Here is a 19947-nt window from a genome sequence, read left to right as displayed (position 1 = left end):
AAAAGAAGTTAGCTTGGAGTCATGGAATTACATATCTTTTTCTTCCTAATTGTTTCTGTTTTCTACAAAAGACTACTAATTTTGTTTTAAGGATGTTTTAATATTTCAAGCAAATAAATAAGGAGATGTTTTCCTGTTTTTTAAGAGGATTCTAAAATGGAATGGAAAGGTCCCTGGGCTTAAAGTCAGATGTTCTGGAACTGATTACTGCCTCAAATCCTTAGTAATAGTAAGACTTTTTCAAGTCAACTGACCTTTCTGAGCCCTGAGCCTAGACTAGAAAACAACCACAGTATTAACCTATGTTAAGCATTTGTCATGAGCAATAAATAGTATAATGTTTGGAAATTATTCTGTGAAGAGTAAACAATGACACAAATGAAAGGTACTGTTAAAGTGCCTTTATCCCTCCCTTTAAATGAAAACGTGTTGTGTTTTCATTTAAAGAGAGGAATAAAGGGAGAGATTCCAGGGTTTCCGTGAGAGTGGGTGGTGAAAGAAAACAAAATCAATATTTTAGAATATTTTACCCAAGTTAGAAAAGTGGTATTTTCCAGCTGCAGAAGATGACATGGCAGAAGGCGAAACCAGAGGTGACTGGTTGCCAGTGTCCTGAAGCCCTCCAGTAGAATGAGAACGCAACCACTCTTTGCCCTCTTCTTGGTTGGCCTGCCGAGATGATGGGGTATATCTGCAAAACAGCACAGCTATGACACTTAAGCACATCTACAAGGGCAAGGCAATGCCAAGACAGGAAAACAATTGAGAGGAGGTTACTATTCAGAATGAACAACAATTTCAAACAGATTGAATCTAATTATAATTGCTCAGTTCTTCCAGATGATCTTACACCATCTGTTTGAATCACATAGGAAAAAAATAAAATAAAGGGATTTGAGGAGAAAATTATGCTTCTATCAGATATGCGGTTGGAAATCATAAGCAATGAGCAGACAGCCAAGTTAATTGAGAACTCAAAAGCACAGGGCTAGAAAGGATGTAAAGAGGATGAAAACGTGAACTACAAATGGAGGACAGTGGTGGGCCAGGGCCAAGAGAAATGAAGTGATGGTCACAAAAGGTATAGGGAAATGTAATACATATTGTCAGCTTTTTTTTTTTTTTTTTTTCGTTTAAGGAAAAACAGTTCTTTTGTTAAACTGCCACTTGACATCATGCCTAGATTACAAAAATAGGGAGGGAGATGTGCTCGCTTTACTGGATAATAAATTTCTGGAACAAAATATTAAAATGGAATAATTGCCAGCTATTTGCTAATGCTGAATAATTGGAAAGAAAAGATAATAATGGAGAAAGACCTAGTTTTGCCATTATTCACTGTTTCACCAAACTAAGTATATTTTCTTTTTGTAAGTAAATTCTTAGCACCAAAGTAGCCAGCTTTTCATATGCATACAGTGTTATACCTCTATTAGTAGTTCATTCTATATCCCTTCCTCAGATAAAAGTACACAGTAAACGATGGCCATAAGTTAAATTTTTATTTTACTTTTTATTATGGATGGAATAATTATTTTGAGATTATTAAATGATATTAGATTAATTCATATTTAAGTTGATCTCAGAGCAGCACCCCTGAAAAATAGAAATTAAAACAATTTTGAGATTTTATCAAACAGATTTTATAAAAATTATGCTTTAATTACAGTGTTTGTCCTGTGATGATGAAAATATGTTTTCTTTGATTCAGATTGTAGCATCCTTCAACCTTTAAACATTAACTGCCCACATCTGTAGACTCTATGGGTTTTGAGGATGTGCAAGCATATGCCTCCAACAGGCAAAAGTTAGAAGAGTTAATTTTATTTTAACTTGTTGAAGTGAGTTCTGCATTCTACCAAAAGTTGCTGCCCCAAAAAAGCAACGCCTGGGACAAGATTTTTTATTTTATTTTATTGATTTTATTTTATTTTTTAGCATTATTTCTTCAAAATAGTGATATTCACATTGGAATTTATTTAATTTGAGTGACAGTCTCAACCTCTACTAGTATCTCTACCTAAGGGGCTATCTCAACAACTGTTTGGGCCAGAGAAACCATCAAAATTAAAAGTGATTTCATCCTCAATGTCATGTGCTACACTGCAAACAAACAAAGAAGGAAGAGAGACAGCACACAAAGTTTACATAACAACAGAGAGAGGCAGCAATTGTGCTGAGAGAAATATATACCTTAGTCCCTTTTTGGGTAGTGTATTTCTGTCAAGCTGCATGCTGTTAAAACAAAGAAAATCCCTAAGGACATAATGTAAACAAAACTTCCAAATTACACATCCAACAAAAATGGTTCTCTGAACTACAAAAAATAATTTTTTGGTAACACACATATAATGCTTAACTAATTGAAAAAGGCCAACTAAAGGTGACAAGATGTCTATTCCCATTACACATGTTGAGTTCCTTTCTAAGGCAGTACCAGTCAATGATAGTTTACTGATAGAATTACTAGAAAATAGATTAAATCATGTTAGCATAATTTTCCTCTGAATTCTATTGATTAAATACTATCTTAGTTTTTCCTTCCCTATGCAACTGACTAGATTTTTGCTATGATATCACCTGCAGAATGAGATAGAGCTGCTCTGGCTAAGTTAGAGTGACAACGTCCAATGGACAGAGATGGTATAAAACATCATTTAATACTTATATTTTGTCTTCAAATTATTTTTAATAAAAAGGCATGTTTATTTCCCATTCACACATGTGAAGAAAGATATATGAGTCTTTGCTTAAAACTTAATTGCTTCTAGTATCATTTATTTAAATATTTTAATGAAATTAAGCGATATCATCTTTTAGAAATCATAAATTAGGTATTTAAAAGGCTGTACATTTTATCATCTCTATTTTAAGGAATTCACAATTGGTAACAAGAAGAAATGAAAAGGTACGTCTAGAGAAAATGAGAAATGGCCTCTCTAAAAATACAGGAAGAGGATATCAACAACTAAGTGGGACAATTCTAGGGATCTCTTTTATAATCTCTGGCATGTAGATAAGCAAAGTGTAAAATTAATTTAAAATGCAGAATTATAGCTTTCTTCCTTTAGGACCTCGAATGATCAAGATTAAATACACAGGGTATGCATAATGGGGATGATATAACATGAATGTAAAAAGACTGACTTGAAATTTAATCACTCAAACCAAAGCTAAAATGTTTTCTTCTGTGTGCACTCCATTATTAGCACTGCAAACAAAAGCATCCAAAGGCTTTATACAACTTTACTGGTAATATCCATGTAAGGTAATTGCTAATATTATGTAGAGACCAGTTACAGTATACATGTTGACTACAGAAGTTTTCTTAGTACTGTGGATAAACAAACAAAAGAAATCATATTGAACAAATATGAGAAATCTCCAAATATGAACCACATGTGCTAAGACATTTATGTGGTCATAAGCCATTTTAAGGATTACCTCTTTCCATATGTACAAGTTAAAGTTTAATGCCACAAAGAATATTAAAAGTTGGTATTCTTCTGACAAACTCATCCAGTTGTGTAAAAATTATATATTTATATGATGAAGAGCAATTTAATGAAAAACAATTACAACAAATACATTTAAAGTTACCAAAATAATTTAAATCTTTATTTAGAAGTATGTTTGAATCTAGATATTAATGATTTTATAACATAGACAATTTCTGCAAACCCCCAAAGGTTGCAAACTCATATGCCAGCAAGGGCCAGATAGGGCATGAAAATGAATGTGGTGAGGATTTTAGTCAACAGTCTGAAGCAGACAGTCACTGTCTGCCTAGAGCCAATAGTTTCTGGGCAGAAATGTCAAGGCAGCGTTGCCAGATCTGACATTTAAAGACAAACCCGGAATTTGCAAAGTTGGTTACTACAAATTATTTTAAAAATTTAGTTGAGTCAGACACACGAAACAAACCCCAAAACAAATATAGACCAGTTATGGCTCAAAGGCCACCAATGACCTAGAGCAGCTGCAGAGAGAGAACTGTTAAAAAGTGTATTTTATTATTTTATTTAATTTAACGAAGAAGAATTTAAACAAAAATGAAAATCTATAGGAAAAGCTACCGATTTAAATATGAGTATCAAAGTAATCATCTAAAATTTTAGACAAACAGGTAAATCATGAACTTATATACATCTTTATTATAGATCGCTAATTAACTTGCCTTAAAATATTTACATTAATACATTTTCTCGGGTGTAGCTCTTTGGTTTTCTTAGCATTTCTGACATTCTACTGATTAATTAATCACAATGAAGCCAGTATCACCCCCAAGATCTACTTTTCTCTTCAATAGGTCATAAAGTTTCTTAAATATACTTGAAAGGATTAGAGCAATTTGCTATTGCTTACAGTTCTGTTGTCAATAAAACAAAAAGCCCAGTGTCTTATATCAAAATTTATTTTAATCTAGTAATTTACTGTAAGGCACTAATTAATATTAATATTATATACTATAGCAATGTAGTTAACATGCATTTTTTGCAGCTTAACATTCATGAATGCATTTTATTAAGGCTCAAAGGCCAAACATATTTATCCAAAATTAAAGTTTATTTCAGAAAAAGTGTTTATTTGATTGTTTTAATGTTAGAATATTCCCATTTTACAAATTGGCCTATTTCGGGCTGGGTGCCGTGGCTCACACCTGTAATCCCAGCACTCTGGGAGGCCAAGTCAAGTAGATCACTTGAAGTCACGAGTTCGAGACCAGCCTGGCCAACATGGTGAACCCTCATCTCTACAAAAAATACAAAAATTAGCCCAGCATGGTGGTCCGCTCCTATAATCCCAGCTACTCAGGTGACTGAGGCATGAGAATTGCTTGAACTCGGGAAGCAGAGAATGCAGTGAGCCGAGATGGCACCACTGCCCTTCAGCCTGGGCAACAGAGCAAGGCTCCATTTCAAAATAAATAAATAACATAACATAGCATAAATCAAATTGGCCTATTTCAAAGATTGAACATGTACAAAAATAAATCTGCCTAAAAAGAATAAGAAATTACATATTTTCTAGTGTATTTCTACAGTGAAAATTTTATTGACTTCAGTTAAAATACAGATTAGAGTAAAACATTAAAACTGCATTTTGGTTATAGCTATGTAACTAACCAATCTTATCATCTAGTTTTGATTTGAGAGTTACTTGGTTATAAATAGTTACTTGACTATATTTCTGAATCTGGGATTAATGTCTAAATGCTGAAGAAATAGGTTGATGGCTAAATGGCCACCTTGTTGCAGATTATCTTTATAATTTAAAAATCACCATTTTGTGGAAGGTAGTTGTGGTCAATAAATGATAACCTATTTGCAGTATGCTTGGTTTGGTTATCAAGTTGACATTTAGAATCCTTACATATGAGCATATAATCTAGGATACATTCATTAAAACTATAGGTTGTTAATGTATTTTAATATCATTTATTCATTAGAAGCTTTATAAATGACATGTGAAGATGCCCATTTAGCTTAGAAGTGCTGAAACTAGAATCAAAGATTTTATAGGAAGCCCGACTTTTTAGGTGGAAAAATGAACCCTTACTGGTTTTTACGTATGCTGTCTATAACAGCATATAACAGCAAAACCATAGGGAAATGGTTACATTTTAGTTGCTGTCACTCAGCTGTTTGTCTTGGCCCAGTTTTTTTTCTTTATGAGGAAAAATGTATTTTGTAATCAGCAGCCCACCATAGCAAGCACCAATATTTTAGTTAGTGCTAAAATTATGTTATCATTGGAAAGCCCCATTTGCATGGCTGTCCCTGTCTCATTGTTAGGCAAGGAGGAAGAGGGATAGAAGCAATGTTTTGCTCTGGGTTTTGTATTTTACAAAGTCAAGAGGAAACGGGGAATTTCAAATTGGGACATCCTAGATTAAGGGGAAACTAGTGTAATGCAGAGAGTTTCTAGTTAATTGATGTTTCAAATACTGTTCTGGGGGTAAGGCTGAAGGTCTAGAAAACAAATGCCAACATCAATATCAGAGTTAAAAAATAAAAATAAAAAAATTTTAAAAAAGGGGAAGATATAGAAAGATATATCAGGTATTTTCCGTGACCAGTAGTTCTTTCCACATGTGGCCAAGACCATGTTTAAAGCTTTACTTGTGTCAAGAAACAAATAGCATTGCATTTATCAGGGAAAAAGAAGTGGTTTTAAGACATCTTCCTGGTGGTAAGAGTCAGTATCAGTATAACCAAGAAAGGATCACTTTGAGGAAAAAATTTAGAGTGATTTGCTCAAAAGGGATGCTTCATGATAAGCATATTAGGTAAGAAATGCCTTGTTACATCCTCCACTTTAAGTGTGTACATATATATATATATAGCCAATGAGAAACACTTTGTAATATGATTACTTTTTAAGCGGTCTATTACAAATGGCACTGGCACTATAATTTTCTCTAATAACTCATGTCTGACAATTGATTTTTTTTTAACCAGGTCAACTAGGATTTCCCAGCAACCCATCTGCTACTTTTTTTATAGAAGTACAAATGGAACAAATTTAACATATTGCTCTGAGCATAACTGTGGAATAATTTCACTTTGGTCTTTGAAAATGCTTAAGTCATCATAAGGAGCTAGTGTTGTTCTGAAGCTTAAGCCAAATCACTAAAATGTCTTCAGGAGATCTCATTCAATATCTAAATACATGCCTTGAATTTTATTCATATTGCCTACTGGGTATAAATGTATGCATTCATATTAACAAAATTATCCACTCACCCTACCTTTAATGATTTTATTCCTCTGTAAATTTGGTAATAAGAGCAAATGAAAGGCCCAGTTTCATCAGTCTTACACCCTTTTGCACAGGGGCACTCACAGTGAAATCAGGGAATTTAATGGGGCAGGGGGTAGGCATAGTGCAGGGAAGAGGGGGAAGATGTTATCAATGCCTCCAGGAAAGCTCACCTTTCTGAGAGAGTAGATCTCACACTACCCGTTCTCATGAGCAGGCTCTGGACCTCGTGAGTGCCTGTGGTCAGTCCAGACAAGGAGCCATGATGGCTGAGGGGGAGGTCAATGGACTCAGAGCTCGTGTGGAGGCTAGTCATGGACTGGTAGCTTGGAGTGTCCTTGCTGCCTGCAGAGGAACTGCTCATATTGGCAGCCCACACGAGACCACCTGATGTGAAAGAGTGAACCGATGCTGGGCTGGAGGCCAACGAGTGACTTAAGCTTATAACATCTGTAGTTAAGTCTGAGGGTTTATTGAAGAGAGGGCTGCTGCTGCCGCTTAGCCCACCAGCACTGCCCATGCTGCCCGTACCGGATGACGGTGACTCCAGACTGCCTTGCCGCGCTAATGTGGTACTAGGGCTGGGCATTACTGAGGAAGATTTCACACCCTCAGTATTAGGTGCAGAGGCAGATTTGCCACCTGCCTTGGCACCAAACAACCTAAAAGAAAAACAAATAACAACTTCAGTTGTTCCAAGAAGCTAATATCCACATTTAATATTTAGGGTTACAGTACACAGAGCCAAGTGTGCTTTGGTGTACTGAACTACAAAGCACTTCCTGTCTCTATGTTAATGAACTTTTATAAGCTTGGACTTCCTTATCAAGTGCGGAAAAATCTCTCATATAAGGGTAGGTCAGTACTGGGCTGCTACTAGGGAAAGAGGGGAAGTGGGTGGAACAAAAGTAAGTCAAACATGAAAACCCCTGGTTTTCATAATTTAAGTGATCATGAGACTTTCACTCAAATTCAGTAGTTTGACCATACTGGCTGTTATCTATTTACAGAACCATTATAATGAAACAACTTCTACGCATTCGATAGACGACACTTAAATGAGTTCTTCTTTTGTTTGTTTATTTTTAAATTTTTAAACAGTTTATTCAAAATCTAGAAGGAACGCTTAAGGCAAGTTTAGGAGCTGTGTTGAGTACCTGGTGGCCTGAGTGACTGTCAGGGAGCAGGTGGTTGGAAACAATATTGACATTGTCGGCAACAAGTCAGTTTGTCTGTATTTTCCCCAGCAGAGGCCAAAGGGTTTTATGTCAGTTGCCAGTGCTATTCAAATACATTTTTTTTTAATAGTGATTTTAAACAGAGCTGGTGCTGTTAGATTTTGGAGTTCAGTTTAGAAAACATTTTAGTTTTGTAAATGAAGCAGATGGTAGAATCAAATTTATGTAAATATGGAAATACAATGATATGAAGTAATGGCATAATGATTACTAATTAAGCTGCAATGAATTCCATATTTCCTACAGCGAAATATTTTATGACGAATATGAGAAATTGTTTCATAGGTAATGGGCCATAGGAGGGCACTATTGGCTTTTACTTAAGAAACAGAAATATTTAGTCTACCTATAAGCCATAATTCAGTCTTCCCAATGAGAATCAGTTTTTTGAAAGGACAGTTCTGCAGCATTAATATTTCTACTGATGAATAAAACCTTTAGGTATCTGAAATTGCTTTATCATAAAAATAAATGTTTCAAAATCCTTCATTTCCAAGATATCAAAGTTCTGGGTTGAGTCAACAGAATAAAAACAAACATTAAAAATATTGAACCCATAATTAACTATAAACCACACTCTACCATTTTGCAGATGAGAAAACAGACCCAGAGAGGTTTAGATATTTGCCCCCAATTTTTAACTGCATTTATTTTCCTACCACTTAAAAACATATGGGTATTTAAAAACAGTGATATCTTAGAGCAGAACTTCACATATTTAAAACCAAAAACAATCCAGGAACAGAAACCAAGTCATGATCCTTACCAGAGTCATGTCAAAGAAAGCAGATGAAGAGTTAGAAAGCTTAGCCCACTCTTCAGTTGTGATACTGTACCAAATATTGGAATAGTTTCAAATTCTGTCATATCTTGATTGTCTTTAATGTGTCAAGCTATGATACTGTATAAATCTGTCCAATGTAATCCATTACAAGGAAAACAACTTCATCTACATTATAATCACCAACTCATTAAGAGCCAGCAAGAAAATGACACTGGAAATGAATGCCAACAGTCATAAAAACCTATTTGGTTTTAATTTTTAATGTGAAAAGGAGGAATGGAAATCTATAGAAATTTTACAAGCTACTACTTTGCCTTATCATTACATTTAGATATTACCATCAGATTTTAAGTCTCTTAGATGTTGTTTGTGTTGCTAATATTACAATGACAGTGAAATTTTGAAGTTTGACTGTTTCTCACAATGAGAACTATTTTTTTTTGTTAACTGTTTATATAAGCTTCATAGAACTCACTGTGTACTTTAAAGAATTCTAAGATATATATGTACCTTATACGTATTTAGAATATATATATATACACACACACACATTTATATGTAATACATTTGTCTAACACATACTTATCCTTTATATTTTTCCAGCATCATTTTACACATCCTTACCTTCGAAATGTGGGTGAGGCAATATCTGGATACTTGGATCCTGGCTGCCTGAGACCTTGTGCACCACAGGCGCTGGCAGAAGTGGGGCTGGATTTGGGGGAACCTGACAAAGAAACACTTTCTGAATCTGAGACTGCTACTTTTTCCTTTTCCTTGTCTGTTTGGTTGACGGTGACAGGACTTGAGCGTCCTGACCCAATTTTAGTTGGTTCTCTCAGTTTTGAGGTGGTGGCCCCAGCAGACTTGCTGCTGACGTTGGAATCAATACTGCTGGTACTGGATCTGTGGCCACCTCGGCCAGGAATGCCACTGGTGCTGGACTTTGAAGGGCGGGGCAAGCTGCGATATTGTAGGGTAGTCTTTGAGCTAACATGCAGCACAACATCATCCTGATTCTGTGAACCATCCAAACTGGTTTTTCTCCCTGCATTTGACTTCCCGCCAATGGCAGCAGATTTTGGAATTTTACCCAGTGTTGCAGAGCCACTTGTTATGGTTGCTCCACTGCTAGTGATCATGGCAGATGACCCTACTCCACTTGGTTTCTTAAAGCCAAAGGAGCTGGTGGCAGTCGATCTTCCAATGCCTGAGGGGGGCTTTTTCCCTTCATCTCCACTGCTTTTTCCTGCATCTGAAGGAGACCTTTGTAGAGATGATCCTTTTAGGGGAGCTTTTCCTTTCTCAGACGCTTTGGCATCATCGGTTTTCCCTAATTAATGAGAAATACAAATATGTGTGCCTGTACAGTTCGATATCACCACACTTCATGAAACAATGTGTAAAATGTGAATGCTTCTTTACATTACTTCCCTTCCTAAATGTATTGCCTTAGATCAATACTCTAACATATTGAGAGGACTGAGTGCATAGCTGCAAAAATTTGGCTGTTAGAAGAAATATTATGAGAGATAGAAGAGATAAAATGAAAACATATGTTTAGCTATTTGTTAATGTCTTTTATTTTGCAACTCTCTTTAAAAGGACAACACTTAATCCTATCAAGCTAATTACTAGAAAAAGAATTCATTTGAATATCTGTGAGATGATCACATTTGGAGAACCCTGTTAATTAGTGCTTCAGGTGGCACTGTTTCTAATTAGGCACTATTTTAAAAATAGGGTGAGAGTCTTTTTTAAAAAGTACGGTACAATTTTGAAGAATTATTTTATTCTCTTCTTTCGTGAAGTCTAATACGCAGACAATGCTTCAAATCTCCAGCATTCCAACTGATTAGTGTCATTGCTTTTTCCTCTCAGAGTCTGCAGTGAAACTCAGTGGCATATTTAGGGTAAAAGTTCCAAACTTTGATTAAGAACTCAGAACAACAATGACAGAACTTCATTGTTGCTTTAGCAACCTAATCTTATTTTCCTATGACCAGAAATAACTCTGGAAAAGTAAGACATACAGCACCCCTAGTTTGTGAGGGGGCTCTCCAGCGAATGCCTAGATACAGGCCGTACTTGGGCTTCTATGACGAGTTTGTGAAATGTAGATAAAAAATCTATTTAACTATTCGACTCCATGTTTAATATGGATAAGCATTTGATATTTTAGAAATGCTACTGTTAGAGAAAACAAAGACTGAATGGAAACAATAAAGTAAAGCACTTTTGCATAACAGCTGCCAAACGACAAGCCTACCAGGAGTTTTGAGCGCACTTGTTCCAGCTTTCTGCCTAGATTGTGCCCCTCCTTGGGCAGACATGCCTCTTCTCCAGGAACCTGTCTGTGAAACAGATAGGGAAGCTTTCTGCCCTGCCTTCTCGGGGTCTTCAGGAAGTCCAGAGGACACAGTCTTCCACTTGCCACCAGCATCCCCATGGCTGTCAAAATCTTCTTCTGCTTTTTTCAGTTCCTCAGGACTATCCCAGGTCTCATCTGCGGTGGAGCGTTTCTCTGAATCTGTCTTCAGCTATAAAGACAAATATTACAGAAAAACTTTATGTAGAAAAATTTATCAAGTATGAATTAAGGCAATGAAATGTACTTTCAGATAATTGGATAAATCCAGAGATTCTATTTTGATCTATCTTCACTTAAATTTTATTAATTTTAGCCACATAATTTCCACTTGCAGATATTAGAGAATGTCAGAATAAATATGTGCAGAAAACACTAATTAAATGCTACAGAAAGGTAGAAATTTTCTGTATCAAATGTAGTAAGAAGTAGTAAGACGAGCTAGAACTTAATGATGTAATGTCCATTTTTGATTTATCATTCACAAGAGATCCAGTGATGTATTTCAGCGATCATACAAAATTAATCAAGAACTATCTAAAATTAGACTATGAAAATATTTGTTGGATTTTTAAACAAATATATCGGCCGGGCGCGGTGGCTCAAGCCTGTAATCCCAGCACTTTGGGTGGCCAAGACGGGTGGATCACGAGGTCAGGAGATCGAGACCATCCTGGCTAACACGGTGAAACCCCGTCTCTGCTAAAAAATACAAAAAGAAAAAAAAAAAAAAACTAGCCGGGCGAGGTGGTGGGCGCCTGTAGTCCCAGCTACTCAGGAGGCTGAGGTAGGAGAATGGCGTAAACCCAGGAGGCGGAGCTTGCAGTGAGCTGAGATCCGGCCACTGCACTCCCGCCCGGGGGACAGAGCGAGACTACGTCTCAAAAAAACAAAAAAAAAAACAACAAAAAAAACCAAATATAACAATATTATAAGGAGAGATATGGCAACATAAATCTTTCTGAATTAGATTGTAATCAATTGAATATATATTATATTAAGTATTGATATGTTACTATATTATATTAATATAGAATTATATATATTAATATATATACCATAAAACTTGGTGGTGTTATCTATACAAATATAGTAATTCATTAATATATTAAATATATAAAAATATACAATATATAAAATATATCTATTAATATATATTGTGTATTTATATATTTTATATTTATATTTATATAATATGTACTATAAATAATATAATATATTATATACATATAAAAATATATATTAAGTATATATAAATATATACTTATATACTATATATAATATATTAACAATAAATAAATATATTTGTACAGATAACTATACCACCAGGCTATATGGTACATATATTACATATATATAACATATATATTACATATATATATGTGTAAGCTGCTTCTGTTTATTCAAAACTGGCTGAAGTGCACATTGTTGTTCCTCCTAAGGGTTGTGGCTTTAGGAAAGTCTAAGATTAAAGACACTTCAGGGTTGAGGAGTGGCAAAGGGAGTCCTTATTATCTCTGCATTTTCCAGTGTCTGTATTAATTTTGGATTAAGAGCTTGCGCTATACCTTAATCTAATATTAAGTAATTTGGGGGAAGAAATTGGCAGAAATACCGGAAAAAGAAAGGCGGTAATTCTCACCTGAGTGTTTTTCCTGGAGGGCACGGTGATGTTGGAGTAAGAGCTGACAGAGGATGTGGTGTTCAGGTCATCAGTGCTGATGTTATCAAGTGTGTCACTGAGACCACTGCTCACTGAACTGCTGTCATCCCAGCTAAAGGCAAGACATGCAAGAACAGTGAATCAAACACAGGATGCACAATGCAAGTCACCTACATTTCCACACAACCTTCACAATGTATTATTAAGACAATCTTTTTTTTTTTTTTTAATCTTATGAAAAGTCATTTACTTCCCATTTTGAGATAATCATATGTATATGAACAGAGGGTCTACCTGAGAATAACCTTATCTGATATTTAGAAAGAATCAGTGTCTAGAGCAGCATCCACATTCCAGAAGAATGTGTATGGAATGAATGAAATCACTGATACAAGTACTGCATGATATCATGAAAGAATAATATTACAGCTGACTTTTTTATCACTAAAAATTGAACCAGTAATCGTAAAGCATGTACAAATTTATTCTTTGTTCTAAAAATCAAAAACCTGTGCTGTAGTCAGAACCAGAAAATCATTCATCATTATTCCTCTTAGCTTAGGAACTACTTTCAATCATTCAGAGTCTTACTGGATGAGTCTCATTATTCTTTGATCACCAAGAATATTGAGATTCATTCAATCATAGCATCTCTCCTGCTATCCCTCACATTTCCATCCGTGATAACATACAGTATCCTCTTATCTGGCCTTCATGCTTTTGATCTTTCCCAATAAAACTTTTTCTGCTAACATGGAGTCACTGATCAAAAATTCACATCTGGCCATGTTACAACCTTGCTCAATATCCTTCAAAGATTTTTCCTTTCCCAAACAGTGGTTACTAAAATGAAATGCCCCTGTGCCACACAGTGCACAAGAAAATCAATCTGAAATATAAGAGAAATAGTTGAAATTCTGAATATAATCATGTATTACACATTGTACTAGCTAACTGTATTGTTACACACTGTATTAACAACAGGGACATGTTTTGAGAAATGCATCATTAGGTGATTTTGTTCATGGTGAGAATGTCATAGAGTGTACTTATACAAACCTAGATGGTATAACTTAACTGCATACCTAGGCTATATGGTATAGCCTGTTGCTCCCAGGCTAGAAACGTGTACAGCATGTTACTGTACTGAATACCGCAGGCAACTCTAACACAATGGTAAGCATTTGTGTATCAAAACATATCTGAACAAAGAAAAGGTACAGGAAAAATATGTTATTATAATCTTATGGGACCACAGTAATATATGTGGTCCTTCAACGACCAAATAACTGAAGTGTCATTCTGTGGCACATGACTACATATTTATTTTTAATCTAAAGAAGGATAAATTAAATAGGCTGTATTAATATCACATGGAGGATAACATAGGCACCTTCATTTAGTGAGTGCATTAGATCATGCAGAAATAATGTTGAATAAGCAGCATAAGCTGAAGGAAAATGAGAACTCCAGAATAAAAAGGTGGACCACAGTTCTCTCACTTACTAGCTGGTTCTCAGGTTATTGTGATGTATAGTCTTTATTAGTAGCATGAGAATAAACTAACATAGTAAATTGGTACCAGGAGTGGAGCACTGCTGTAAAGATACCCTTACCTATGCTCTCTCAAATTAATCCACGCACACTGAATAAACACATTATATACAGACAAAGGCTAAGTCTCATAAAATGGACACATGGATTAAAAAGGTGCCTGTAAATAATCTGTACATTGAAGAGAATATTCATCATGAAAGCACAAACTACAAAGAAATGGTGAACTGATACTTTATCTGGTCTTCTATACGTACTTTAAGAGCTACATCATAAGTCCAAAATAATGGTAATGTATTTAGATCACATATGAAGTCAACTAAAATGTAATTATCAGAAAAAAAAGAAAATTAAATTTATAGAATTCTTGTTAAGACTGATTCCTCCCTAGGTGTATATTTTGTTTGAAGTTTTAGCTGCTGAGAGCATAATGCATCATAATTATCAATGACATAACTCAGATTATCAATAACAATTATATTTTTAATAAGAGCAAAATGGTATCTTGCACTACTATAGCACATATCTGTCATCTGTAGTTGCTCAAATCTTTTAAAAATCTTCCCCACATCTTAATTTGATAAACTCTCATTCATGACTGACATGGTTTGACTGTTTTCACACCCAAATCTCCTCTTGAATTGTAGTTCCCATAATCTTCACGTGAGTTCTCATGAGATCTGATGATTTATAAGGGTTTCTTCCCCGCTTATGCTCATTCTTCTCCTCCCTGCCACCATGTAAAAAAGTATGTGTTTGTTTCCCCTTCCACCATGATTATGCTTCCTGAGGACTCCCCAGCCATGCTGAACTGTGTGTCAATTAAATCTCTTTTCTTTATAAATTACCCAGCTTTTGGTATGTCTTTATTATCAGCATGAGAATAAACTAATATAGTAAATTGGTACCAGGAGTGGGGCATTGCTGTAAAGATACCCAAAAATGTGGAAGTAATTTTGCAACTGGATAACAGGCAGAAGTTGGAATCACTTGGAGGTATCAGAAAAAGACAGGAAGATGTGGGAAAGTTTGAAACTTCCTAGAGACTTGTTGAATGGCTTTGACCAATATGCTGATAATGATATGGACAATGAAATCCAGGCTGAGGTGGTCTCAGATGGAAATGAGGAACTTGTTGGGAACTGGAGCAAAGGTGACTCTTGTTATGCTTTAGCAAAGAGACTGGTGGCATTTTGCCCCCACCCTAGAGATCTGTGGTACTTTGAACTTGAGAGAGATAATTTAGGATATCTGGTGGAAGACATTTCTGAGCAGCAGAGTGTTCAAGATATGATTTGGGTGCTGTTAAAAGCATTCAGTTTTATGTATCCACAAAGATATGGTTTGGAACTGGAACTTATTTTTAAAGGGGAAGCAGAGCATAAAAGTTTTAAAAATTAGCAACCTGATGATGCAATAGAAAAGAAAAACTCATTTTGTTAGAAGAAATTCAAGTCTGCTGCAGAAATTTACATAAGTAACAATGAGCTGAATATTAATAAGACAATAGGGAAAATATCTCCAGGGCATGTCAGAGACTTTTGTGGCAACCCTACTCATTGCAGGCCCAGAATCCTAGGAGGGAAAAATTGTTTCGTGGGCTGGGTCCAGGGCCCCCCTGCCATATGCACCATAGGGACTTGGTGCCCTGCAACCCAGCTGCTCCAGCTTTGGCTAACAGGGGCCAAGGTACAGCTAAGGCCATGGCTTCAGAAGAGGAAAGCCCCAAGCTCTGCCAGCTTCCACAGGGTGTTGAGCCTACATTTGCACAGTCAACAATTGAGGTCTGGAAACCTCCACCTACATTCCAGAAGATATAAGGAAATGCTCGGATGTTCAGGCAGAAGTTTGCTGTAGGGGTGGAGCCCTCATGGTGAACCTCTGCTAGGGCAGTGTGGAAGGGAAATGTGGGATCAGAGCCCCCACACAGAGTTCCCACTGGGGTACTGCCTAGTGGAGCTGTGAGATGAAGGCCACCATCCTCCAGGCCACAGAATGGTAGATCCACCTACAGCTTGCACCCATGTCCCTGGAAAAACTGCAGGCACTCAACACTAGCTTGTAAAAGCAGCCTAGAGAGGGTTTTGTACCGTGCAAAGCCACAGAGGTGGAGCTGCCCAAAGCCATGGGAGCCCACCTCTTGCATCATCATGACCTAGGTGTGAGATATGAAATCAAAGGAGATAATTTTGAAACTTTAAGGTTTAATGACTGCCCTATTGGATTTTGGACTTCTGTGAGGCCTATAGTCCCTTGGTTTTGGCCAATTTCTCCCATTTGGAATGTGTATATTTACCCAGTGACTGTACCCCCTTTGTATCTAGGAAGTAGCTAACTTGCTTTTGAATTTACAGGCTCATAGGCAGAAGGGACTTGCCTTGTCTCGGATGAGACTTTGGACTTGGATTTTTGTGTTAATGCTGAAATGTGTTAAGACTTTGTGGGGGACTGTTGGAAGGGTATGATTGGGTTTTGAATTGTGAGAACATGAGATTTGGGAGGGGTCAGAGGTAGAATTAAATAGTGTGGCTGTGTCCCCACTCAAATCTCATCTTGACTGTAGTTCCCATAATCCTCATGTGTTGTGGGAGGGACCTGGTGGGAGGTAATTGAATAATGTGGGCAGTTACTCTAATTATGTTCTCGTGAGAGTGAGTTCTCATGGGATTTGATACTTTTATAAGGGGCTTTCCCCCATTTTACTCATTATCTTTCCTGCTACCATGTGAAGGACATGTGTGCTTCCCCTTCCCCCATGATTATAACTTTCCTGAGGCCTCCCCAGTCATGTTGAACTGTGAGTAAATTAAACTTCTTTCTTTCATAAATTACCCAACCTGGGGTATATCTTAATTAGTCATTTAAGAACAGACTAATACAATGACTTTACCACCCAAAAATAGGATTTAAAAAGCTCACATTCCCAGATTCTCTTATGAACACCTACAACATGCAGCACAGGGACTATCTATCATTTATAGCCAAGAGGTCACAAATGAGAAAAACTATCTTCTGGCAAGCAAGGTGGCAGAGTCATTTTCTTCTTTTCTATTATCTAGCAAATTATTCAATTATTTTCTATCAGCACGGGCAGATATCTGGCCTCTAATTTCAAGTGTCAGAGGTGTCAGTGGAGACAACAGCGAAGCCCTATGGCTATGATTCACTAATAGCCTGCAAAAAGGCTAGTTCTAATCATCCCAATAAATGAGAACCTTCTACTATAGTTTAAATCCTTAAATTAGTTTGCAACATAGAACCCCAATAAATACATTTATAAATTTAAAAATATATATTTCTTTACTATATATACATTTCTTTATATCTTTCTTATTATATTTGTATATGAACAACATATACAGTATCTTTTCACAGGAATATATGCATATAAATTATAAAAACACAAATATACACACTTTGATGACCACTGTCTAAAGTAAAGCTCAGACTCTTTGAAAAGACATATATCAAGAGGATGAGAAGACAACCCACAAACTGGAATTTTTTTTTCCTAAAATACATATATTTTGGGTGAATAAAGCAACTGAAAACTTGTTTTTTCAATGTGATTATATAATTTTACATTCTTACCACAAGGAATGAGAATTTCAGTTGCTCCATATCCTTGTCAATACTTGGTATTGTCAGTCTCTGTAAAAGCCTATCTAGTAGTATCTCCTTACCATTTTATTTTGCATTTCTCTGATGACTAACGATGTTGAACATTGTCACATGTATTTATTAGAAATTTGTATATATTTTTGGTGACATGTATGTTCAAATCCTTAGACACATATTTATTGGGTTGTCTTAATATTATTGAGTTTTAATAGTTTTTCTAATTTTTGGGATTTTAGTGAATTTTATTTCATTGTACATGGCATTAACATAAACAAGAAGTGGTTCTTATAGTAGTATTGACTTAATGCCTATCCACCTGAGTTAATATTGTCAGTGAATGATAATGGATTAGTATTTTATTATTTTTATTTGTACAAATTTAAATATTACATGTATATAGTGCATAGTGATTTTGTTAATGTATATAATTGCATAGTGATCAAGTATTTAGGTGTTCATCACCTGAGTATAATAAATTTTGTTAACTGTAGTCACTATACTCTGTTATCAAGCATTTAATTTATTTCTCTTAACTGTATGTTTATACCTTTTAACTCTCTTTTCTTCATCTTCCCTCCTACCCTCCATTCATCCTTTCCAGTCTCTGTTTCCTACCTACCTTTCCATTCTCCACCTCCATGTAATCAAGTTATTTAGCTCCCACATCTAAGTGAGAACATGTGATATTTATCTATTTGTGCTTAGATTATTTCACTTAAGATAATGAACTCCAGTTTCAGCCATGTTGCTGCAAATGACAGGATTTCATTCTTTTTAATGGCAGATCGTCTTCCAATTCTATGTATCCTATATGCAGAAATGGAATATGTATAATGGAATGGAATATAAATATTAGAACATGTAGAAAACATTATATATATGTGTGTATATACATACGTGTATTATATATGTGTGTATATACATACGTGTATTACATATGTGTATATATACAAGTGTGTGTATATATACACATGTGTGTGTATACACATATATATATATGGCTTTATTCCTGAGCCTTCTGTTCCATTCCATTTGTCTACAAATACCGTGGTGTTTTGGTTACTATAGCTTCCAGCTTTGTTCTTTTTTATATTTTTTATTTGTACAAATTGATAAAATCCACGTGCAATTTTGTTACATGCATAGATTGCATAGTGGTTAAGTCAGGACCAGATTTGTTCTTTATGTTCAGAATTCCTTTGGCTATTTGGGCTCTATTTTCATTCCATAGAAATTTTAGGATTATTCTAATTCTATGAAATATGACATTGGTAATTTGTAGAAATCGCATTGAATGTGGAAATTGTTTTGGGAAGTATGGTCATTTTAATGATATTAATTCTTTTGATCCATAAACATAGGATGTTTTCCAGTTTGTTTGTTTAATCTTTAATTTCTTTCATCAGTATTTTGTAGTTTTTCATGTAGAGAACTTTTACTTCCTTGATTTATTCCCAGGTATTTTAACTTTTTGTAACTAATTTAAATGGGATCACTTTCTTGATTTCTTTCTTAGCTATTTTATTATTGGGCTATGGAAATGTTACTGACTTTTGTATTTTGATTTTGTATCCTGAAACTTTACTGAATTAATTAATCAAATCTAAGAGGCTTTTGCTGGAGTTTTTAGTATTTTCTAGACACAAAACTATATCATCAGCAAAGAGGATTTCTTTCCCATTCAGATACTTTTTATTTCTTTTGCTTGTCTGATTGTTTTGGCTAGGACTTCTAGTACTATGTGGATACGAGTGGTGATAGTTTGCATCCTTGTCTTCTTCCAGTTCTTAGAGGAAAGTCTTTAAACTTTTTCCCATTCTGTATGATATTAGCTCTGAGTTTGTCACATATGGCCTTTATTATGTTGAGGTATGTTTCTTCTATGCCAAGTTTTAGAGTTTTTATCATGAAGAGATGCTGAATTTTATCAAAATTTTTTTCTGCATCTATTGAGATG

General features: G+C 35.4%; 1 protein-coding gene across 2 annotated transcripts in view; it reads right to left on the bottom strand.

Moving 5' to 3' along the window:
• Positions 1-19947, bottom strand: part of NAV3 (neuron navigator 3) — a 374287-nt gene that overhangs the window by 83737 nt on the left and 270603 nt on the right. For both annotated transcript variants that reach the window (XM_023194757.3, XM_023195381.3), the window contains exons 13-18: positions 12795-12927; positions 11054-11324; positions 9409-10117; positions 6936-7424; positions 2194-2235; positions 531-691 (exon numbers count right to left, since the gene is read on the bottom strand). In XM_023194757.3, coding sequence (XP_023050525.2) covers positions 531-691; positions 2194-2235; positions 6936-7424; positions 9409-10117; positions 11054-11324; positions 12795-12927 — 1805 coding nt within the window. The remainder of the gene's footprint in view (positions 1-530; positions 692-2193; positions 2236-6935; positions 7425-9408; positions 10118-11053; positions 11325-12794; positions 12928-19947) is intronic.

This window comes from Piliocolobus tephrosceles, chromosome 10 (assembly GCF_002776525.5).
Source record: "Piliocolobus tephrosceles isolate RC106 chromosome 10, ASM277652v3, whole genome shotgun sequence".
Classification (NCBI taxonomy): domain Eukaryota; kingdom Metazoa; phylum Chordata; class Mammalia; order Primates; family Cercopithecidae; genus Piliocolobus; species Piliocolobus tephrosceles.
The sequence above is the reverse complement of the archived record's forward strand: the minus strand, read 5'-3'. Positions and strand labels throughout refer to the sequence as shown.